The following is a 25,752-nucleotide window of genomic DNA, read 5'->3' as shown; positions in this document are numbered from 1 at the left end:
AGGATCTCACTATTAGCTTCTGCAGTGCAGACTAAAATAAAGTGTTGTGACAAATCTGAGAGATGGCTGTGCGTTCACTGTCAAGTAGAATGTATGATTTTACATAAAAATACAAATAATGTTTTATTTCTCAGAATCGCAATATGGCAGTTCAAACAGGATTGTATTATCTCGAACAGAACATAGAGTAATGTATGTTCATATAATGCCTCACGTATATTGACAGTGGTACACAGTTCATGTTCATATTCTGAGCAGAGAACTTTCCTGCAAAAAAAAAAAAAAAAAAAAAAAAAAACAATGCAGTGAAATACGAGTAATATTCCTTAAGAACAAACTTTGTCATAAATATAATAATTGCAAAGAAGGGAAACGTGAAATGAAAATTTATATTTATGGAATCACTGATATTTGTGAGTAGATTGACGACTTGCCCAGCAAAGCAGTGTTAGAACTTAGTGTGAGTGTCTGCAAAACAGAAGTGAAGTTATAGTAAATGAGGAGCATCGTTTCAAAACGTATTAAATCCAACAATGGACGAAATTAAATTTGTTACTTAGTATTTATTTATCTTTCATGCTGTGAAGTCTGATGGTTCCAAGTCGTCATATTTGTAAACTGTGAAACAAGTACTTCACAATGGTTTTGTGTAGAGTTTTGAAAACTTGTCCGGTTTACAAGTAATTCAGTTTTTCGTGAGTTGTATAAAAAATTGTAAGTTGGACATAATACGATTTGAAATGATGATCCTCAAATAAGTGTGGCATAGGAGAAAGCTCTGTCAATGAATGCTATGGCTCCAGGCAGATTGTACTAGCTGTTTCTTTCCTATGACAAAATTGGATTGTGCTGTCACCATTATTTGCCTGTCATAGTGTAATGAATCCTGCATTAAAGGTGCACCCATCTCAGAAATGTTGTCTGATAGTACCAGACTAGCAGAGTTTTTTAAGGTTCAATCATAGTATTACAGTGACAGTATTATTTGAGATTATATATTTAGATAATGACTAACTTCTTACTTCTTAATACGTGTGTCCAACTATAAGCTGATTACACGATGTCCACTGTAGATCAGATATGCAATTGTCCAGAGCTGTGAATTGATGAGAATTTCATGTAATGAGTGATTTTTCATTCTTTCCTGCGGTTCATGGTTGGTGTTATTACATTGAAGTAGGATGTGTTCTATTGTTTCTTCTTCTGTTAAACATTTTTGACATAGTGGTGACTCTGATAATTTAAAGCGATGTAGATAAGATTCCATAACAAGGTGTCCAATTCTAGCCTATGCAGCAAAAGTTTGTATCTGTCTGGGAATATCGCAGTAAATTTTAATATTGTTGGGTTTTCCTTAGTGCTCTTCCTGTTTGTCCACTTAATCAATCTTCAGTCCATTGCTTATTTATCATGTTATGAATATTATTTATTATTCTGTCAAGGGAATCTGTAGGTTGCGGTATTGGTAAAAGGTTTGATGCAGTTTTTGCTATTTCATCTGCTATCTCGTTACCTTGCACTCCACAGTGGCCTGGTATCCATTGAAAAGTGATATATTTACCATTTTTAGAAAGCAGATTTATTAATTGCACAATAGGTATAATTCTGAATGCGTAAGTAGTTGGTGTGTATTTGATTATTGTTTGAAGGGCTGTTTTTTGAGTCTGTGAATATGCAGATCTGTCTATAATAAGAAGCTTTGCAGTATTGGAGAGCTGCATCAATAGCAAGTAACTCTGTGTCAAGGCTTCAAACAAAAGAGCATGAGATGAAGTACTTTTCTTGTGTTGAAGGAATGTAGTATCCAGCTTCAGACTTGCATTCTTCAGATAGTGATCCCTCTGTATATATATGAAAGTGATCATCATTTATTTCGTTGATCATCTCAAGTACTTCTGCCTTTAATATTTCACTGTTGGTAGATAATGACTAAGAATGATTAAATTGTACCAACCTCACAATAGCAGTTCGTGGCAATCTCTTGATTATGATTTCCATCAGTGGATTATGCCCAGATCTGGCTGAGCGCAATGAACTTATAGTATGTTTTCCTTCAGAGGGGAACTGAAGGTGGTGGTTCCATGTTGTCGCTCACTGATAGAGCTTGTAGAATTATTGACGAAAGGTTAGGATATAACGAGGGTAAGCAGTATGTGTCATGTTTGAAAAACTCTAGCTTACAGTAAACAACTCTGTCTTTATTATAACATCATCAGTGTTTGGCAGACATACGCAGTGATCTTGTTCTCATGGAGTTTCCACTTCATTCTGTCTTATTTTATACTTTGCAAAGTGCATACTAATACTGATGTGAGAGTCATTCATAAGAAGTGGCAACATCATTTTACTTAGTTTTTTTTATATTTTACTGAAAACTTTAAAATAAGTCACAAAAGATAATAAAAAATTCTGTAAACTCATAGCATTGTACTGTATTTGAAATCTGGATGCCAATATAAAATGAATACGATAAACAAATAACTAAAATGAAATCATATGAAGTAGAAATCTCTACAAAATAGGACAAAACAAAACATTAAGACATGAGAAATGTATTCATGAATGAACTCGTGAAACGTTGCAAGAAAAGAATGAAAATAAAACCAACACGAATTAAAAATAATAAAAATTACAAAATATATTAAAGTTTTCAAATAAAAAGGTAAACAAATTAATGATGGAGTAGGAAAAATAATTCAACTACAAAAAAGTAAGCGAAATCAGGGCAGATTTAGGATATGACGGAAGTTCAGTGAAGCTAGGAAAGAAATCATCTTGAAGTGTAGAAAAAAATGAAACTTCCACTGTATTGGTGGTTTTAATGATGGAGTAATGGGAACGTTAAATAAATGATGGCAGGAGAGATGAGAGTACTTCAAAACAGTGGCGTATGCTGAACCTGGAGTATGGGTGTTCTGTTAAAAATATATAATTCGTCTATAGTCGCAGGAGTTTAGTAGACATTTCAAATTCATTAACTACTTATGCTACGTGAGTAAATAAACCATCTGCTGTTCTATCAGCACTAACATCTACAAAGCCCAAGAATCTTTCATAGACATAGCGGAGAACTGTAGGTAGTTGAGATTTGTTCTTAATACCAGAAGTTTCATCAACTATTATAGCTACAAATGAAACTGAGTTTATTTCATTTTTTATTTCTTCTTTTTCTACATCAGTAATAGCTTTTATGGTATCATTTTGAATCAATGGAGAAGTTGTTAGAAACACTGTGGAAGAATTTAGATGGTTTTCTAAAAGTAAACTATATTTTTTAACGCATTAAAAAATTCTAAAAAATTTCCTTTGTTCAAAGAACTATCTGATTCGTCATGTCCCCATAGAGGGAGCTCCTGGTTAGCTAGAAGACAAATAGCGTCAATGATTTGTATTAATACATCTCTAATTTTCTTTACCCCTTTGCTGTATTTATTGGTATCAGTTCTTCGTTGATCATCAAGTAAAGTATCAATTCACTTGAATAATTTCAAGAGTAAAATTGTTCGGGGCCAGGTATTGATCTCGGAACCCTTTGCTTAATGCATGAATGCTCTACCGACTGAGCTACCCCAGGAACCATACACATCGTCACAATTTTTCTCTTTATATCCACACAACTCATCCCCATTTAAGTTGTGTGGATATAAAGGGAAGAATTGTTACGGTATCGTGTACAGTTCCTGGGGTAGCTCCGTTGGTAGAGCATTTGTGCGCTAGAAGGGTCCCGGCATCGACACCCGGCCCAGGAATAATTTTTCCCTTGAAATTAGACAAGCCTGCTTCACAGGAAGCTTCTATCTGAAAGTCAGATTTGCAATCAATTCACTGTTTGCCGAAAAGTTTTGATTTCAGGAAACATTGTTCTTGAGTTTGAGATTTTGAATGTATTTGCTATGCACTACACAAGTGATTTAAGTCAGCAAATCCATACTTACCCCAAACCTCATTTTTGTTAGAAAATAATAAACATGACCAGTAAAATAACCTGTTTGAAATTTCACAATCCGCTAACCATTCAATATTTTCATATAGTGAAATAGAATATGTCTAGTATATTGTATGCTTTTTGTTTTATATTGTTGCACTAAATTCGGAAGTGACGGGGAAGGTCTACCCTTATTCACTATATGTAACTATTCCTCTCCTAGTGGACGAGAAGAGAATGATTTTTGCAAAAGATAGCCTATTTTACAGTATACATTTCCAACTGCTATTATCATTAAATAAGTAATTTAAATTGTTCACCTGCACTGGCACACAGCTATGAACGATAATAAAACCTAAACACAGTAAATTCACTCATACAAGCAATAAATGCACATGTCAAGCAATATTTTATAAGGCTACAATTGACAAGTTGAGCTGCCTGTATACAGGACGACCTGCGAGCTTGAGAGAAGCGAATATCCCTATCTCTCCACCGTGTGCGCGCAGAGAATTATAGCAGTAACTCTCAACCGAGGATGTTCTTTTGTATGGACCAGACCTCATTCCACTTTGTCAGGCGGAGCGTACGTTATAAAACGAAAGCCATTCTGGGGATGGTGTGCACATTCAACCAGCCGGCATTTAAAATACTTAAATTGGTAATAAATTAAAATTAGTCTTGAACTATATACGTCAACTTCCAGTGAGATTACCACGCATTTAAATTGTGATAAATTAAAATTATTGTTGCATTATACAAAACAATTTAAAATAAAAAAATGAGATTACCGAATTAACAGGGTGTCCAGCGCACACCTTGAACACTCGCAATATACGCCCCTGCTTCAAAAGACTCTGCTCCAACATTGTATTTGTCAAATTCAAATTCAGGTTTACAGCATAGAACTGTTAGTAGTACAGAATGTTAATTTTTACTAATAACTGCGTGTGTTTGTAATTTTGCTGAATTAGAGTCTCCAGCATGGAATTTTTATAATTATGTAGTGCCTGTTTGTGCTAACAGATGACACATGTTTGTAATTTCGTTGAATCTGGTTTTGAAGGATGGAGTTTTTAAAAAATATAGTTTTTGATAATAACTGACATTTGCATTTGTGATTTTATTGAATTCAGCTGAACTACGTAATCATTTCCGCAACTTGTGCCAAGATGACACACCAATGGTACGACGAGCTGCAGCCAGCAAACTTGGCGAGTTTGCAAAAGTCGTTGAAGTGGAGTACCTGAAGTCGGACCTCATCCCTATGTTTGTGAACTTGGCACAGGATGAACAGGATTCTGTTCGGCTCCTTGCTGTGGAGGCATGTGTCAGCATTGCCACCCTGCTGCAGCAAGATGATGTTGAGCAGCTTGTTATGCCCACACTGCGGCAGTGTGCTGGGGACACCTCTTGGAGGGTGCGCTATATGGTGGCAGACAAGTTCACAGAGGTATGACAATTTTTCTATTGGTTCAGGGCCCCGTTTTCTTATGGAAAGTTTAACCTTCTGAAAACTTAAACAGAAAGTCATGTTGTTTGTTTGTTTTTTTTTTTTTTTGAAATGATAACATGTTACATTAACTTAAAAACACGTATTCCTTTAAAATGCTCCAGAATGCTTAGTAAAATTGAATCGCTTATTTCAGAAACCAGTCATGCGTCAAGTTAGCCAATTGTGGGAAAATAAAAAAAAGAAGTTTAACATCAGACCAAATGGTTTGGTAGTGGTTTTAATATTTTTTACTGAAAGTAGTACATATTTCAATACTTTCCATCTAAGGAAAATTATTTTGTGCATTTTAACTTAGCTGTAAAAAATACGAAAATGTTTTTCATTTATGTGATTTCTGCAATAAACGAGTGATGCAAACGTATTTTATGGCATAATTCTCGAATTGTTTAGGATTTTGTTATAAAACTCATATTTTTAAAAGGAAATGTGTAATGTCTTTAGGGGTAGTATTTTCAAGCAATAAATGACAAATTCTCCCTAATCTGTTATGTGAAATACCATGGATTTTCATAAACACATTCTTGCAAACATGTTTCAATACACCACCAGTCCTTAAATTATAATTGTAAGAATGAGATCTTTTAAAAGTGCCTTCATTAACATTTTCATTGCCAACTCTTACTCTGGACCTTGTTTTTTACGTATTCGCTTAGCCTAACTTCAGTAACCTGAACCAAAGTCTGAATATAGGTATCTTGAGAGTTTTTATTTTCAAGATAATGAAAATACCTTCATCTTTCATTTGTCACTTCCTCATTGTTTAAATCACATTTCGCATTGCACTTGCAAGTGAGAATGTTGGGCTTAGTTTTCTGAGATACTTTCCTGCCAGAATAAGAAACATAGTTTTCTCCTTTTATCCTTGCATTGCGAATAATATTACATTTATTAGCGTTTTCGTTTACCACTCCTTGCTTCTTTAGGTACAGGTTCGTCTTCTGAACTTTGAGACATTTCACTACGATTTTTTTTAGTTGATTATTTAACGATGCTGTAACAACTACGAGGTTATTTAAAGTCGATATTGGTGATAGCGAGATGAGGCCGAGGATTCGCCATAGATTACCTGGCATTCACCTTATGGTTGGGGAAAACCTCGCAAAAAACCCAACCAGGTAATCAGCCCAAGCGGGGATCGAACCCTCGCCTGAGCGTAACTTCAGACTGGCAGGCAGGCACCTTAACTGACTGAGCCACGCCGGTGGCTATTTTATTACGATATAGGTCTATTGTTATTATTAAAAAACCACTATGCTAATTACAAAACATTTTTTCAATCAGTTGGCCACAAAATGATGAACACAAAATGTACCCGCAGTTTACTGCAGAAACCAGCGAAGCGCTGTCGCTTGACTGGTTTCTGACCTAAACATGAAATTCAACGTAGTGCCTGACCATTACAGGAGGACGGCATTTGACTGTTTTCAGCACTAAAATGTATGTATACCCTCATAGAACATTATGCCGCCTTTAATTCATTTTTTGTTTTTTTTGTTTTGCCATTTGACTGGTTTCTGAAATAAGCGATTCAATTAATGGATGCTTCAAGTGATAAATTTATGAATGCTAAATAAAAAAATTACGATAACAGTCACCACTTCTAACCCTAAGTTGTCAATGATTGGAACACATGTAACATTCCTATCTAATGTAATTTGTTTCTATATTCAGCTTCAGAAGGCTGTAGGTCCAGAGATCACAAAGTCTGACCTGGTCCCAGCATTCCAGTCACTGTTGAAGGACACAGAAGCAGAAGTCAGGGCTGCAGCAGCTCACAAGGTGCGCGATTTCTGCCAGAACCTGGACTCATACCAACAGGAGACAATCATCATGACGAATATACTCCCTTTTGTGAAGGAGTTGGTTGCTGATCCCAACCAACATGTCAAATCTGCACTTGCCTCAGTCATCATGGGCCTTAGTCCCATCCTTGGCAAGCACAACACCATTGAGCACCTTCTCCCACTATTTCTGTCGCAGTTGAAAGATGAATGTCCCGAAGTTCGGCTAAACATCATCTCTAATCTAGACTGTGTCAATGAAGTGATTGGAATTCAGCAGGTATGTTTTGAATTTCCTACATGAACTAGAACAATCTTTCCCAACACAAGGTACAGTAATTCTTCTTTATCTGTGGGGGATATGTTCTGAAACCTAGCATGGATAATAGCAAGACAGTGAAAAGTAAATAGGGGGAGTAATGTCACTAAGAACAGTGTTGGTGATTGTTATTACCCCAATACAGAATGCTACTAAATTCTAGATTTTCTGTAAAACTTTTCATATTAAGATGTTGAGCACTAAAATACCTAAAAGAAATGTCGCCAAGGTTAACCATGGTTAACTAAAACCACAGATACAGATTCTGTGGATAAGGGGGAATTACTGTATCTATTCTGTTTCTGTGATGTGATATTCAGTCCTAAGATGTCACTAATGTCATTCCGTGTTTTAAGGTGTAATGTTTACTATGTGAATACAGTGACAAACTTGCTGCTCATCATATGGTCACATAAATTAATGAATAAACCAATACAAATTAGGCATCCTTTATTTAAAATTGCTAATAATGTACCAATTGATTTATCAGCACCTTCATAGAAAAAAACATTCTAAAAATAATTTATGATTACAATAACGAAAATAAATATAACTATAATGTTAAAAAAAAAATACTAGTATAATAAACTCATAATATAACAAGTAAATGCTTAACTGGATTCATATAGTTGTGTGCTTAAATTTCATGACAACCATAAATTTTGTATTTGCATACAGTAATACAGATATAGTTCCTTCAAATGAAACCAGACAGGATAATGTAATAACTTTTTTTGGATCATTTCTTGAAGTGAACGTTTTATTGAATAATCACCTTATTTTGTGTGAAAATAAGCGTTTTCAGTCATGTCAATGAATTTTATAAAATGTTTCATATTTGTGCTGTTGGTAATGGAATTATTCCGCAAGAGTATGAATATTTAATTGCAAAAGTATTAATTGACATTTATTGTGCTCTTATTCCAAAGAATGCAGTTTTTAGTACATGATAGTGCTTTGCAAAGTCATAGTGAAATGTATAAATGAAAGCTCTGATTATTAATTTAAATATTATTTTCTTTCTTACATGAAATATGCTGAAAATTAAATTGTTATAATTTTCAGTAAATGAGCTCTCTAGGAAAAGAGGGGTGTCAGGAATGTTCTATAAAAGACTTCTAAAAATTTGAATACTTGACGTTTTGTGGGGGAAGGGGTAAAGAGAGGAAGCCGATTTTATGAAGGAGACCACATATAGCTGTGACTTGTAACTTAGTCGAAAGTTAGGAACATCTGCTGTGTGTAAAAAAATGTATATTAAAATCTCGATATAACATATCAGAAAATAATAATATTTATACTTCATTTTGAAAGTATGTTATAATGAAAAAGGAAGTTTTATCCAGACAAAGTTGTTTTGATTCTCCATTAGATAATGCAGAGTTATCTATTCCATTATCTTACATTTCATTTGCTGTAGCTGTGTTTACAGTCGATGTAAGATTCAATAATTTAAAAAAAAAAAAAAAAAAAAAAAAAAAAAAAAAAAAAAAAAAAAACTCACTACGCCTATACAAAACTACAAGTAATACACACATCACTCAATTTTAAAAAATCTACCGCAAAGAAATTAAGTTGAGTTAAAAAAATATAAGGTACTATCTCCAATAAATATACACATGGTACACAGTACAAACAGTAAAATTTGAAGTAGGCCTAGTTCTTAACTTTAATTTTGATTGTTTTCTCTACAATTAATTATTTATCTTTTATACACTGTTGAAATTAACTTGAGAATTAATCATTCTTGCTTGAAACAATGCAGGACAAAGATCATATGCATGCAAGATGCTACACTTTACGTACAATACAATGTTCCCAGACAACATGTTCAAAATAAAAACAAATACAGATAGTACATAAATCTGCAACCAACAATAGATGAATTGAAGATGTAAAAGTTAAAAATATATGTTACCTATTTTAAGCATGAACATTGTTTTTAAAAGTTGACGCTACTCAAAATATTTAGTGGTTTCCGAGTAATGGTAAGGTAAACGAGCTGTTTCACTTGGCGGAGGACTCAAGACTCAATCTTTTGTCTGTCAAAAGAGAAAGAATGCTAGAATATTTGAAGAAAATAGCTCGTAAACTCTAAATGTCAATTTTATTGTCGTGCATGGATGCGTACACATCTTTTGTCTCTTTTTTATCATTACTGCTTGCTTTATTAAATGACATGGTGCAACAGAAATGTTCCTTCAAATGAATGAGAAATGACTTGCTTCTTGTGCAACATATAAATACAGAGAAAGAATGAAAAGTGTGTCAGCTCGACCGTGTGTCTTTGTTTTCTTGTAACTACGTGTCTTGAGTGATGTGGGCATTCTCAACAATAGTGTCCTTGTTCCAGAATGTGTTACATTTGAACACTGCACTATAACCTGTATCTTTAATAATTGTACAGAGGGAACGATTTGGCCTAAAATGACGGTTTTTTTTTTTTTCGGGCTTACTTAGAAATTCATTCTCTTTATATCTGGAAAGCTACTGAATTTCAGAATTAAATAACTGCCCAACCACCAGTGGCCACCTTGATAGCGATACTGCTTTATAGGCAACACTGCAGTCCTCTGAATTATGGGAACCTTGAAGCAGTTGAAGGTTATATGCAGGAGATTTGTCATGGAGGATAATTATAACATAAAAGTGATACATCTTTGTATTATGATGTATGGTATTTTAGTGAGTGATTTGAAATATGTACGCAGAACTGGAAAGTAGCGTACTCTATAAACTGAAGTCCACTATATTGAGACAATACTATATTTGTAAACTATGTAATATAGTAGTATAACTTGTATGTGTGAGACATTCTGTAAGATTCGACTTTTTGTTTGCTTTGTGAAATATCTTTGCCCCCTCTGAAGAATTATAACAAAATTTGATTTATGAAAGTCCAGCTAATTTTAATTTAATTTTTTCCTGTAACCACTACAGGTTGCCATCGACAAAGAGTACCATGATACAATAGAGTAAATGCCTTGAGGCTTAGTGATACATTGTTGTTAGAGTGAAAAATAACAATTTGAATTATATTGAAACACATGATATTAAACGAAGTAACGTCAAGGACATGCGAATTAGTCATGGTCCATATGTATGATGCCTGAAAATAGCTATTGAGCCTTTGAGTGCTGCAATTGTTAGATCTCTTAAAATATTTTTATGCAGGCCAAAAGATTTACAGAAGTCGACTAGGAACCGGGGTATGGTCCCACGGGCTCCTATTATTAGTCCCGTAATGACGATGGATTTCAAATGGTATTTATCCTTATAAAAACTGATGGAAGGTTCATATATATTCCTTTTTTCCTTGTGTACTTCTTCTGGTTGGTGTTCGTGCGATTCAAATCTCACAGTAGGGTCTATGATGTAACCTTCAAGAGAGGGAGGTTTAAATGCAATTATGTAGCTACCTAAATTAAATTATTTCATTTTTTTTTTTATTCCTGTGGTATTGACTTCAGGTGGTCTTGCATCTCAATAGAAAGTTACAAGTTTGGCTACTATTCTTTGTTTGGTTTACTGGCTGGACATGGAATGAGGTGATTCTTTGTCATTCTGGAGTCAGGGCTAATGCAACTGATGTTGCGTGGTGAATAGTTAATCTTTATTTCGTAAATATACTCTGCTAAGCAGTAGTGCTATATATTCATTTTAAACATGGCTATTTCTTCCTGTTTTGATATTGAATGCTATTTTAAAGGTTTTATCTACTATTTTTTTCAGTCTTCCCAAAATTGTAGTTCAGTTACTTTGATGCTTTTGTAGTAGAGATGTATCCTTTCCTGTAAGTAGGCTGTGTAATCATTCCCTGAAAAATGTGTGATGATATCCTAGAAAGTTGAAATATTTTATTAATTTTCCAATATTTGTTACTGTTTTCTTTGCTTGAGCTTTATGTAATACTAGTTGAAAGCACGTGGCGTTGCCTGGGTTTTCCTTTCTGCTTCTATTTTTAATTAAACTGGTTATTAAATTTTCGGAAATCTCGGAAACCTAACTATACGCAACCAAAAGGAATTGTCTTTACTAAGCTTTCCTCGCCCATAAAGATGAATCTTTACTTAACGTCACTTACATGAATTAATGAAGTCCTTAGCCAAATGCCTGCCAGGGTTAACTCAATTTAAAACAGTTGTAAATCAAGCACCGAAAAGAAAACATATCATGTGCCTGACGTTAAACTGTTGTTTTAAATTTATTTATTTACTTGTTTTTGTTTATTTATTTATTTATTTATTCTGGTGTAGTTAAGGCCATTAGGCCTTCTCTTCCACAGCGCCAGAAATAGAAATAAAGTAATAGAAAAATCATGCTATAAACAAAGTAAAACCCAACGAAAATATAATTCCTTCTCCTCTTTCTGATCAGTTTCAGCATCGAATCAGTATACACTATACATATATAATTTAATTTATATTGGAAGATTTGTTTTACCTCTTGACCGCTGTACACCCACTTATATCATATCCAGCTCTTTTTTTTAATGTAACTTGAAACTATATCTCATAAATTCAGAACATATTATATTTTTTCTAATTTTATACACAGAATACAGATATAATATAAACTCGCAATAAGTCATTTTTTAACGTAAAGACTGTTATTCTGAGAAACATATAGGCCTACCAGTATTTTAGAAATTAAGAGATTTTTATTTCCACAACACTTAACATACTAAATTTGCAACGTGGACCACAATATTTTGAGAATTAATACAATATTATTTTCAGTGGGCTTATATACATTCACATACTACATTAGCAACATGACAAAAGTATCATTGAATTGCTTATTGATACGCATAAAATCTTTTTTTTCCACTTCTTTGTATAAAATATAGTTGATGTGAAAAACACGCAGTTTTTAAGTTAATGTCTGCAACTCTGATCGACTGTCCTAGAGGTTCATTTTAATATGGCAATTACAAATGCTAGTGGCATTGAAATTGCAGTTTCTTAAAATTTAATGAGTGTCCTAGCAATACATGGAATAAGAACATCTCCTTTTATTTTTGCAGTTAATATTGCTACTTCATTACGTTTCATATGAGTTTATCACACCAATTCTTATTCGTGCATAATTTTGGTGGGTCAATATTTCGCAATAGTACTATTGGTTATTCAATATTAAGTAAATTATGTGGTAGCGATCCTTGTAGTTTCAAAGAATTCTAGAATTCAGTTGTATAAAACAGTTTGCTCACTATCTGCAAAACTGCATCGAGGAATTCATAATACGGTCTTGGACTGCGTAAAGATACTTACTGCATGAATTATCTAGTTTCAGCCTTCATGATCTGTAACAACAATGTAATTTAATTTCGTGTTAAAATTTCCAAGGCCTCGTGAAAGTCGATGTTGAATACAACAGACAATAATAGAAAACAATTGACTGTAGAAGATTTTGTATTTTAATATTATACATGAAGATTTGATCTATTTATTTTTATTTTTTATAATTTTAATTAATTTAACTTCCATTTGCACAATTTTAATGTAGCCTATGTTCTGCTCCTGGTTATGAAGGTTAAATGTGCAAACTTTGGCACATATCGGTCAAAGCGTGTAGATTTGTATAGAGAACATACATACACACACACACACACACACACACACACATACATACATACATACCCACATTCAATTTTGTATATTAAGATTACTGGGGATGCTCCTTTTTGATCATATTTACATTAAAAATCTAATAATGGATTAAACATATTTCGTTAATTTAATCAATGTGAGGGTGTTTTTTGTAATGTAGCATAATTTGTAATCAATGAGAAAAGACATTTTATTAATAACTGGGTTGAACTTCTGAAATGAATTGTCGTATACCCTTGACTTAAGTGGTTGAATTATTGTTGTTTTGAAACCTTCTTAGTTTCGATAATGAATTATTGCAATGTACATTTTACTTTATTAAATATAGTCAGCTAGTTTTCATTATTCATCTTGTTTAGTTTTCACTACAACATACTATAGACTATAGGTGTACCTTGTGATAAAATGTTGATATGCAATATAAAATAGATTTGGTATTTTGGCAGCTGTCACAGTCGTTACTGCCAGCTATTGTGGAGCTTGCAGAGGATTCCAAGTGGCGTGTACGTTTAGCTATCATTGAATACATGCCACTGCTGGCAGGACAACTAGGAGTCGAGTTCTTTGATGAGAAACTGAATTCTCTGTGTATGACATGGCTTATAGATCATGGTGAGTAGAATCATCACTTTTAACATTGACTGTAGTCATTTAAATCTTTATGCAAACTATAGATGACTTCCAATATAAATAATAATAAAATAAAATGAAATTTGTTTTTCTGTATGAAACCTTTTTAAATGTATTATTTGGCCTTTTTTTGTGTAGCGTAAGCTAGTATTAGTATAATTTGATTAAGATGAATAATAAATACATTTATTATTGTAATATTTTAAACTTATATTAGCTACACAATTATCTACTGTTCCTTGAAAATGTAGTTTGTTTGAAGGGGGGTCACTAAAGGGTCTTTTATTATTAATTATATTATAATACCTACTTGATGTATTGAAATAATTTATTAAGTTCGTCAATAATATTTTTTTATTTTTTGATCCCCTGCAGTAAGTTGACACCTTGAAACAGTGTGAACTCCTATTTTAGAGCATTTCTTTGTAAAGAAGTGAGCATAGGTAGTACTTTTATTATTTATTTTGTCAGTTAATGTAACACCTTTGATTCACACATTCTGTCGACTTGTTAAGACCTCTTAAGACAGTTTCTGATGTTCTAATTCTTTGACTTTATTTCGATATGTAGATTAGATTTAATAGGAATGGTGCAGTCCTCTACAAGACATACTGATATCTGTAATTATAGAAAGTATGAAATCAGACTAATATTGATACTCTCAATAATCATAACAGTATAATTTTAATTATAGTTCGTTAATACATACCTTCTCAGTACTCCTGAAGTGGTTATTTTTTCCACTGTTCACTGTCCACAGCTACTTCATTCATCTGACAGATTTCTACATCATATTAAGAGTCTTATTCCTGTAGCAGGATCTTCATTGCCATTTTTGTCGATTGTAGACATGCTGTTTCTGATGGGGGCTTTCAGTAAATCCACAAGATTCCAAACATTTGCTCTTGAACATCCTCCCAGGTAGAATCAAACCCCGAGAAAACATTACTGTCTGTGCATTTTTTTGACAATAAAGAAGCTTGTGAATTTCTGATACATATGCTCAGTAATGCACTGCTAAGTTTGAAGTCTTGTATAATTTCTGATTTTGAGACCGAAGGTTAAATGCTGAGTTTGGTAACAAAAATTGCGATAAAGTTTTTTGTATTTTTATCTGATTGATATGACATTGTGCATTGTTCAGAAACGAGGAACTTTGTGCTCCAGTTTGCCCATTTTCTTATCTAAAGCATTATGCATACAGTTACCAATAGTGGTTCCTTCTCTCCTGTAGTGTTCACACAATAAGATATTGTTAACCATTCATTTGTTTATTCACCTTTACATTGTTCTGTCTTTGTAAGTGATCTTTGAAGGGAGAGATAGGAAAAATGGCCCTATCATGTCCGTGTTGAAGATGTCTCTTACAGCAGTGTTTCCCAACCTTTTCAGAGTCACAGACCTCTTGAAGCTCATATTTCATATTGGTAGATCCCCAAAATGTTTTGTACTGGCTCATCCATATATTGCGGCACCGCAGCTGAGGCGAGGTCCTGCTTGGCCGATAAGCTATCGCTTCCCGCTGGCCGGACAATAAAAGAGCCCGATGTTTAGCAAGCTAGAATGACTGCATAATAAATTCTGATGTACTCATCCATGTCACTAAAGGAGATGTTGGAACTGCCTGCCTTCGTTTTCAAAACATTTCTGGCATCTTATAAAATTACCCATTACTTTTCTTAGTCCTCTTTGAGAAATTGAATTGATCTCTTGGCAAATGTTATCCTTAAGTTCGTCTAAAGTGTGTGGATTCGTTTTATACACTTGATCTTTTAATGATCCTCAAAGATAATAGTCACAGGTAGTTAAATCGGGATTTTAAGGGTCATATGTTGCTGATAACTCTATCGTCAAACACATCGATTTGCCTGCAGAGAAACATTGGCTGTAGGAGCTGTCACCGAACCTGCTGAAAATACGCGAAATTACGTTCCCTCTCAGTTAATTCAGCAAGAAAAAGTTGCAAAATGTAGTTCATATATCTATCACTGTTAATTGTGTCCTAAAAAAAATGTGCCTATTATTCTCTCATCATGAAATTCCTTACAAAGCAGATTAGGTTTTTCGGCACTCCAAAGTCTGTAGTTTTGAGAATTTACAACATTTTATTCAAAATCCATTCACAAAATGTAATCATTCATACAGGGTCACCCAATTTAAGTTCTTGCACAACTGTACATTTATAGAGTTTTAACTTAAGTAAATTCGTAGCCCTTTGTATGGAACCATAAGGAATTCCCATTTGCTGAGAAAGACAGCTAAGAGATTTCTTAGGGAAATTTTCCAAGCGTTGTCCAATGTCATCAAGAGTTTCTTCTGTGAGCACTGAATCGTCCCATGACTTGGGACTCGAACACCTGGAAAATTCTTTTGAAATAATCTCCTGGACAGCACGAGTGGATTCTGTATGGACATACGAATTGTAAATAAACACCCGATGTGGAATAGAATAATTAGGCCTATTTTTTTGCCATTACTCTCACTTCACATGTTGCTCTCACTGAAACACAGAACAAACTGTGTTGCGAAATCTTGAATAAACCAGTTATCCCTGCAGACTGATCCCCTCCTACCCACACAAATGTGTTGCTGTTGTTGGCTGAGGCACTTCACGCAGTTCCTGTTCTGAGATATAGGGATGATCCAGTATAATTTAGGCTGGTAATCATTTTCTACTCATTAAACATTTGCGTAATGTAGTGAATTAAACATCCTTGGCTTCTATATTAAATTTCATTTTTAGCTTTTGAATATAATCTGCAAGTTGTTGTTGTCCAATGACATGATGAGTATTTGATTTGCATCATTTTCCCCCTAGCTTCCGAATAAAGGGCCAGCAATGTTGTCACTTTTGAGTCCAGTGCACTTCTCCAGATGGTCCTTATTATGCACTCTCTTATATCCCTGTATCAAATTAAACCAAACCCTTTAACTTTATTAAATATAGAATATAATCTAAATTTAACAGAAGAAATACTGAAATCAGAAGTAAACACTGAAATAATGAAACAATTGTCTTTAGAGACAATTAATATTAGGTACCCTCCACAAAACTGGCTTCATTTATACACCTACAGATCCTTGATCTCCAGAGAACAAGGTGCCGGTGCAGGTGTTACATGCTGTCTCTTCTCACTTTATAGATCTCTTGGATATGGAACAACAAGTTTTGATGGAGAAATCGTTGCAATAAGTGAAAGCCTCAGGAATCTTCTATGCCACATCAATAAATTTAAGAATGCAGTTATATTGTCAGACTCCAAAGCAGCTATTCTATCAATAGTCTCTAAACACACACCTTCATCTCAAACAGCAGAAATAACTAAAATACTCTCTCAATTAATATCACTCAATAAAAGAATTGTATTCCAATGGATACCATCCTATTGTGGAATCCTGGGAAACGAGAATGTGGATGCATTAGCAAAGAAGGGCAGCACTGCTACTTACAGACCTGTTACTAAATCTACGTATATTCTGTAAAAAGATGTATTAAATCTACATACTTAGACTTCAACAAACAAAATTTGATAACACAATCTCAAGGGAAAAAATGGAACTCTCTGCATCATAATCCACAGTTAATTCCCGATTTACCACGAAAATCGTCTGTAGCTGCATTTAGATTGGCAACAGGCCATGATTGTTTTGCCAAACACCTGCATAGAATTGGAATATATCAGTCCCCTAATTGCCCATTGTGCAACTCAAATAATAAAATGGATTCAGAACACCTCAAAATCTGTGCTTCAGTGGCTGACCATGATAATATGTTTGAAAAATATTGGAGTGCAACAGGTCAAATGACTTTATTGTCAAATGCCTGGCATTAGAAAACAACAACAACATATCCTTGTTTCGGATGAACTGCAATTTATCATTGCATTGAATAGCTCTATGTTCTTCAGCGAAGTGCTGTTTTATGTTGTTGATCTGCTTGTGAAGTTCTGTTTTGGCTGATGGTTTAAACTTTATTGTAGTGCCTTCACAAGTTGGTTTGCCTGCTTGTTCCCTTCTACTCCGTGTCTGGTATCCATTGAATAACAACTTGGCCGTGTCTTATCTTTACTGTTTTAATTAAATTTCTGATTTCCTGAATTCTGTGAGATGTTTTGTTTTTATAGTTTGTAATGTTGTCATTTGCTGATTTCGAATCTGTTAGAATTACTGTTTTTCTCTTGAGATATGGTCTATACAAAACATTACATAATGTTGTTCTAATTGCCTCTTATTTCTCCATCGAAGTGGTTGGCATTATCTTATGCTATGTATTGTGCAAAATTTCTAGAATATACACCAGCTCCTGCTTCGCTTCTGTTATTCAGTAAGGATCCATCAGTGAATATTCTCAGTCACCATTTCTCTGAATATCTTTCATGAATTGTTGCTATTGCAATGATCTTCATTTCAAGTGGTGTGTCTTGGTTTTACTGACTGGTTCCAGTAAATCAACTCTGTTCTCAGTATTAACATATTCTAGAGGGTTAATTAAAATTGTTATTGCTGTATTTTTAGAGACAATAATCTGAAAGTACCTAAAGTTATTTTACGTTATATCAAGCTTTGCTGTGAAAATGAAACCAGTTTTTTAGATTTACCATAAGGTTATCAGTGGGATGGTTGATGCTGTGCGAAATCTGGCTGAATTGTAGATAATCTAAATCACAATTCTACCTCAACACTACTACTAATTCCACAATTTGGGACATCTGGCTGACATCTATGGCTGACCACTAGGACCCAGAATACAATTAAAATTAAGATACAACATGATTTGTGGAGAGAATACAGAACAATGGTAAATTTAAAAATAAAGTACAATTGATTTCGGAGAAACATGATATGAAAGTACAATTAAGAGTAATGAAATGAAGTAAAAAAAAAACAATATTACTTAGTGTTATACAAGTGATTGTGTAAATGAATCTCTCAATACCATTAGACAAATTTTGTTAATGTCCTCATTAGAAAATTTTGGAGAAAGGAGAATGGTTTTGGTTAACTTAAATGAAGTTCCCCTAGTGCAAAAAAGAAGTCCTTTTACTTCCCATGTATTAACCCTGGAAAGGATACATAAACTTCACACTCATAAAGGATACATGTGATATGGAGTAACAGATTACCCCTGAAATCATTCCAGGGTTAATATTCATTTTGTATCTCCTCAAGGAGACCAGAACAGAAAATGTAGCATACTCTTACACAAGTATGCTGATGCAAATGGCATTAAGTGTTTTATTACAATTCGGGAGACATGGGTATATGTGGGTTGTGCATGCGACTGAGATTGCAACAGAGATGTAGAGGAGAGCATGATTTTTAAGATCGAATGAGAAGATAATTCTAATAATTTTTTCTCTTTTAATGGGCAAACTGTAGGTGTTATTTTGTCACCAATAAGAGATCTTTCATACAATTGCTTTTTCCATTGCAGAAAGAATAATATTCCCTTAATTTTAGTGTCAATCAATGAAGATGTTTTTTCATACTTCCAAAGATATTGGATGAGAGTTCACCATAATATATTGCTAGAAAGTTGCTAAGAGTGGGAAACAAATCAAATTTTCGATTGATAACTCAGCAAGAATAAAAGTTTAATATCTCCATTGTTGGTCTATTCTGAACAGTGTTCACTATTATAATTGAAGAGTCCACTGCAAGAAAGATGGATGTCATTTGGAATTAATTTTGCAGGAGAAGCGATTGAAAGTTTGAAATGCTTAGCGCTCAAAGCTTAACTGTGATTTTCCGATCATTACTGGACAATGACTATCAGTGTTAATGCCATGTAACTCTCTAGGTACATTCTATATGTCTTAAGCTTGACAGTCTTGGTTCATTTTCGACAAAAAAGTGACATCCATCATTCTTGCAGTGGACTCTTCAATTAGTTGGACCCTGAAAATTATAATTTAAGAAACTAAAAATATTGAATAGGTACAAAGAGTTCGAGCTCATTCCTGTTAAACTCTGTGTCTTAAAAGTCTGAGATAAACAAAAAAATATTCCAACAAGTGATAAAAGTCAGAGAACGTGATGAAATTAGTTCAGCTTAGTTAAAACACTGTTTGAACACACACCTTGGTTCAGTGGACCCCTTTCGACCCGACCCCTCCCCCCGCCCCCCATGGGTCCATAGATCACAGGTTGGAACTGCTGCCTTACAACATAGTCATGAATAATTGAAGGGAGTTGAGCTTTCCAGTCTATGAAAGTACCAATTGTTTATCTATTCCCCTGTCCCCCTAATAGAATGGAACAGTATATTGTGACTTGGAGGGCTGCCAGGCTATGGCGTTGTAAGTAAAAGGAATTCTGGGAGGAGTTGGAGTCTCGAGAGTTTCCCAGAAATATTGTACAAGTTTGCAACATCCCGAATGTAAAAATGGAGCTATAGCATTCACTGCGTCTATGCATAATTATTGCTATTAAACTATTGAATGAATTCATATTCAGTATTTCAGTGTATTTGTGCGGAAAAGATGTGTATAATCCTTTGTGCTAATTGGATGTTTATTAAAAAAAAATAAGAGATTTGCTCAATCAGTCTTCTTAATGTATCCAGCTGTTTGCTGACAACATGAAGTCCACTGTAGTCCACTCAAAATTTAGCTCTAATGTTTTTCTTCTTGGATTTGTTTAAATATCGTAATTTCCCACAAATATGGTCCACGATACAATCATTCAAAGAATATTGTAGAAGTATCGTAGACTGTTGATAGATAGCTGCAGTGACTTGACTTCAGTACAGAAAAAATAATGTGGATATACAAGGTACTACGTTACAGAGTGCAAAATTTGAATGGTTGTATCATGGACCATAGTTGTGGGAAATTATGGTACTTATAAAATGTCAGATATACACTATTTGTCTTCAAAATTTGTGTTAAATTAACTGCTATCTACAAAAATATGAGTAGGGAGCGGATTTTTATGTGCTAAAAAATTTAAATATATTTATTTTTATATGCTAAAAACTACGAAAATATTTGCTAAAAATAAAAATATATTTTTTTTGAAGATGAAAAATAAATACCTTACTTAGCTTGGGGAAAAAAAAATGTTACTAGGTACTCACCAACCACACTTGAGTGCTAGTAGTTGGCCGAGAATTGCAGTGAACAACAAAGGTCATCTCCAAATTCTCCATCACAAATGCATGCAGATTATCTCCGAACAACGACTTATACTGTGAAAACGATCTTTCCACATCACAGGACGTTAGACATGCATATTTAAAGAGAGGAATGTCACAAACACAAACACCGTCAATTTCACTTACAGGCAATAAATGAGCAACTTTACACATTTTTTTTATATGCATTGTTTTTCCCAAACACATTCTGGAATTTGTTCTTTAGTAATTGTGCTTCTGAACCTGGTAGCGAGTCTAGTTTAATTTTTATGGCATGCACCTCCCTGTTTCAGACAACAGGTTTTTGGATGTTTCGAGTTTTTTTATGATGTCACACAAAAAGCTTAGATTTGCTAATAGGAAAGCCAAATCTTTTTTTAAACAACCATCTTTCAGTATCTCTTGAAGATATCGATTGACGAAGTCCGATAACAGGGAATCACAACAAGATATATTGCCTTACTTGATAGACATGAGCTAGAGGCGAGAGATTTGTTTAAATTAAATGATGTTCATAACCGAGCTCTTATCTGTTGTGTTTCACAAACAAAGCGTAAAACGAAATTATCTTCAGCAACAATAAACATTCCTACTATTATGTGTTGCAAGATCTCTCCTCCTTGTCCATATTAATTTATTCTCTAATAATAACATTGGTATGCTGCCTAGCAGTTCTCAGAACTTGAGGCGATACTATTACAAAAATGGATACACCACACAGCACTTAGAAACACGAAGCAACCAAGAATTCTTAAAAAAGATGACGTACTTCTGAGTGCTATAATTGATTTAGTTTTAAAATATTTAAAAGTTTTTGTAAAAAAATTATGTAAGTAAAAAAACTCCAAGATTTATGTGTTTATAATAGAATTCCTGAAAATATGTATTTACATAATTTTTTTGTGAAAATATGTGTTTTCATGTGAAATAAAATTCGAGTTTTAAACTTGAAACTTTATGTTCGGAATTTCTAACTTTGTTAATTGTGTTTCATCACAAGCAAAAGGAATATTTAATTACATAGGAATCTGCTCCCTAGTAATGGGAAAGTTCAAGCAACAATTTTAAGTTCTAGATCTATACAAAGGACTTCGCAAAAACAAATGTAACCACAGCTATTGTGATATACATGCAGAACCTTTTGTTTTGTGCTGTGTTATATATAATAAGTAAACATTTCTTTGCTTATAAGAGAAAAGTTTTTGGAGAGTGCATGAACAAGTCTTATGGTTGAAGTTTGGCCAGGGATTTGAGTTGTGGTTTTGTGTTGTAAAATTCCTGGCTTAAGTGTTAGTATAGTGGAAATTTTGACTTTACAAAAGTAAGATTTCTAAAAATATGATTATGAATAAATTGACAAAACTTCACTTAATGTACCGTAGTGCTTATTTAATAGCTTTATAGTATTGTAATAGAGTATGTGTATGACACAAATTTTGACACCATTTTTTGTTTTATTTTTATGTGAGGGGCCTTTGTAGTAGAGAGTTAAATTCTTTTTGATTTTGAGATGTTTGTGGTTGGAGCAGTTGGAGGTGGTTGGAACAGTTGTTGTCTAGGTTTTCTCTGAAGTAAGTCTTCCCATGCAGTTTTTGTTGTACCTTATCACTAGAGACAGTCAAAATTCGTGATTTGCGAAATCGCGAAAAACCTAAAAACCAAATAAACATGGTTTAAAACGTGGTTCACATAAAAAATATCATATATTTACACGTTTCAACTCGCGAAAAATCGCAAAAATCCTATGACTCGCGAATTTAGCATATTCGCGAAAAGAGGCAATTTTTCAGCAATTCATAAATACATAATCTAAATTTGAAAATTTTAGAAGTTCTGTTTGAAAAATGCACAAGGTTTGGAATGCTGGCTCTAGATGGTGTAGGTTGAAATGGTTCGTAAACGGTTTGCTGCAACTGAAAGCAGTTTGAAACCTCTCTTTGATCAGGTGCCAACCTTAAAGAATCTATCACCTGATGTAGCAGTACAAGCATACAGTGAACTGAAGGACATAGTTTCAATGCGAAATTTCAGTGCAAGAAGGTTTGCTGTAATTCTGACCATTATTTGGTGATTGGAGAATTAAGAGAAAGATTATCAGTAGCCAAGCGAGTAGAGCAACAAGTTAATATTACTAAATTCAATATTTTGAAATTAAAGGACGAGGAAGCTAAGCAAAATTATCAGGTCGAAATTTCGAATAGGTTTGCCACTTTAGAAAGTTCCGACGAAGTTGAGAAAGAATTAGATGCGTGTGGGAAAATATCAGAGATAGTATCAAAATTGCAGCTGAGCAGAGCATAGGTTATTATGAAACTAGGAAAAAGAAACCGTGGTTTGATGAAGATTGTTGCATGGTAGTAGAAAGAAGGAAACAGGCAAAATTGAAATTCTTACAGGATCCAGTTGAGGAGAAGAGAGATAATTATTTCAATGAAAGACGGGAAGCAAGTCGTACACTTAGGAATAAAAAGAGAGGTTACTTGAAGGAAAAACTGAATGAGGTAGAAACAAATAGTAAGAATAAAAACATTCGAGATTTATATAAGGGTATAAAGGAATTTAAGAACGGATATCAGCCAAGGGTAAACGTGATCAAGGATGAGAATGGTGACTTGCTTGCAGACTCTCCATCAATCCTAAACAGATGGAAAAACTATTTTGCGCAACTACTAAATGTACATAGGCCAAATAGAAATGATCGGGACGAAATTGAAATACAAACTGCTGAGCCATTTATACCCGAACCCACGCTTTCAGAAGTCGAAATTGCGATAGAAAATCTGAAAAAGTAGAAGTCTCCAGGTATCGATCAAATTCCAGCAGAATTAATACAAGAGGGTGGGAGTGCATTATATAACGAAATTTATAAACTTGTACTTGCTATTTGGGAAAAGGAAATTGTACCAGAACAATGGAAGGAGTCCATAATTGTACCTATTTTTAAAAAGGGGGACAAAACCAACTGTGGTAACTTTCGAGGAATATCACTTTTGTTGACGTCGTACAAAATTTTGTCCAATATTCTTTTGAGGAGATTAACTCCGTACGTAGATGAAATTATTGGGGATCATCAGTGCGGTTTTCGGCGTAATAGATCGACTATTGATCAGATTTTTTGTATTCGACAGATAATGGAGAAAAAATGGGAGTATAAGGGTACAGTACATCAGTTATTCATAGATTTCAAAAAGGCTTATGACTCTGTTAAGAGGGAAGTATTATATGATATTCTTATTGAATTTGGTATTCCCAAGAAACTAGTTCGATTAATTAAAATGTGTCTCAGTGAAACATCAGCAGAGTCCGTATAGGTCAGTTTCTATCTGATGCTTTTCCAATTCACTGCGGGCTAAAGCAGGGAGATGCACTATCACCTTTACTTTTTAACTTCGCTCTAGAATATGCCATTAGGAAAGTTCAGGATAACAGGCAGGGTTTGGAATTGAACGGGTTACATCAGCTTCTTGTCTATGCGGATGACGTGAATATGTTAGGAGAAAATACACAAACGATTAGGGAAAACACGGAAATTTTACTTGAAGCAAGTAGAACGATCGGTTTGGAAGTAAATCTCGAAAAGACAAAGTATATGATTATGTCTCGTGACCAGAATATTGTACGAAATGGAAATATAAAAATTGGAGATTTATCCTTCGAAGAGGTGGAAAAATTCAAATATCTTGGAGCAACAGTAACAAGTATAAATGACACTCGGGAGGAAATTAAACGCAGAATAAATATGGGAAATGCGTGTTATTATTCGGTTGAGAAGCTCTTATCATCCAGTCTGCTGTCGAAAAATCTGAAAGTTAGAATTTATAAAACAGTTATATTACCGGTTCTTCTGTATGGTTGTGAAACTTGGACTCTCACTCTGAGCGAGGAACATAGGTTCAGGGTGTTTGAGAATAAGGTGCTAAGGAAAATATTTGGGGCTAAGCGGGATGAAGTTACAGGAGAATGGAGAAAGTTACACAACACAGAACTGCACGCATTGTATTCTTCACCTGACATAATTAGGAACATTAAATCCAGACGTTTGAGATGGGCAGGACATGTAGCACGTATGGGCGAATCCAGAAATGCATATAGAGTGTTAGTTGGGAGACCGGAGGGAAAAAGACCTTTAGGGAGGCCGAGACGTAGATGGGAGGATAATATTAAAATGGATTTGAGGGAGGTGGGGTATGATGATAGAGACTGGATTAATCTTGCACAGGATAGGGACCGATGGCGGGCTTATGTGAGGGCGGCAATGAACCTTCGGGTTCCTTAAAAGCCATTTGTAAGTAAGTAAGAAGGTTTGCTGTCGTTACTTGAAGATCACAGTGATTTTGTGGATGGAGCACTCCGAGCTATATGAGTTCCAGTTTCCAATTTGACTGTGCATTTTTTTTTTTCTTCACAGTTCTGTTGTGTGCTAACAAATATAAAAAGAAACCTTGCAATTACAAACTTAGAACTGTTGTCTGCATACAACTTTGAATGTTAAATAATGTTAAGTATCTTAGAATTCTTGTCAACGTAAAACTTTGAATATATAATTATAATTGTCAAGTATATTAAGCAACATAATAATTTAATAAAATACGATGAAAATTTCAGGTTTACTCAAGAAATTTTCGTTTTCACTCAAGAATTTTTATCCTTTTAACCAGAATTTTAGCCCTTTTTATTCAAGAATTTTGACTGTCTCTACTTATCATTATTTCAAATGCTGTTAGTTATTTCTGTAATCTTACTTAAAGTTATGGATGAATTCACTGTTGGTTGAAAGGGTAGGACTCAGCTGGAGAGACATTCTCCAAATTGTGGTGATCCCAAGTAGACAGGA

The 25,752-nt window shown here is 34.1% G+C and overlaps 1 protein-coding gene across 5 annotated transcripts in view; it reads left to right on the top strand.

The window, feature by feature from the left end:
• Pp2A-29B (Protein phosphatase PP2A regulatory subunit A) overlaps positions 1-25,752 on the top strand; it is a 62,597-nt gene that overhangs the window by 16,116 nt on the left and 20,729 nt on the right. For all 5 annotated transcript variants that reach the window (XM_069848015.1, XM_069848018.1, XM_069848017.1 and 2 more), the window contains 3 exons: positions 5,062-5,378; positions 7,113-7,502; positions 13,600-13,765. In XM_069848015.1, the coding sequence (XP_069704116.1) occupies positions 5,062-5,378; positions 7,113-7,502; positions 13,600-13,765 (873 nt within the window). The remainder of the gene's footprint in view (positions 1-5,061; positions 5,379-7,112; positions 7,503-13,599; positions 13,766-25,752) is intronic.

This window comes from Periplaneta americana, chromosome 15, assembly GCF_040183065.1.
Source record: "Periplaneta americana isolate PAMFEO1 chromosome 15, P.americana_PAMFEO1_priV1, whole genome shotgun sequence".
NCBI lineage: Eukaryota > Metazoa > Arthropoda > Insecta > Blattodea > Blattidae > Periplaneta > Periplaneta americana.
The sequence above is the reverse complement of the archived record's forward strand: the minus strand, read 5'-3'. Positions and strand labels throughout refer to the sequence as shown.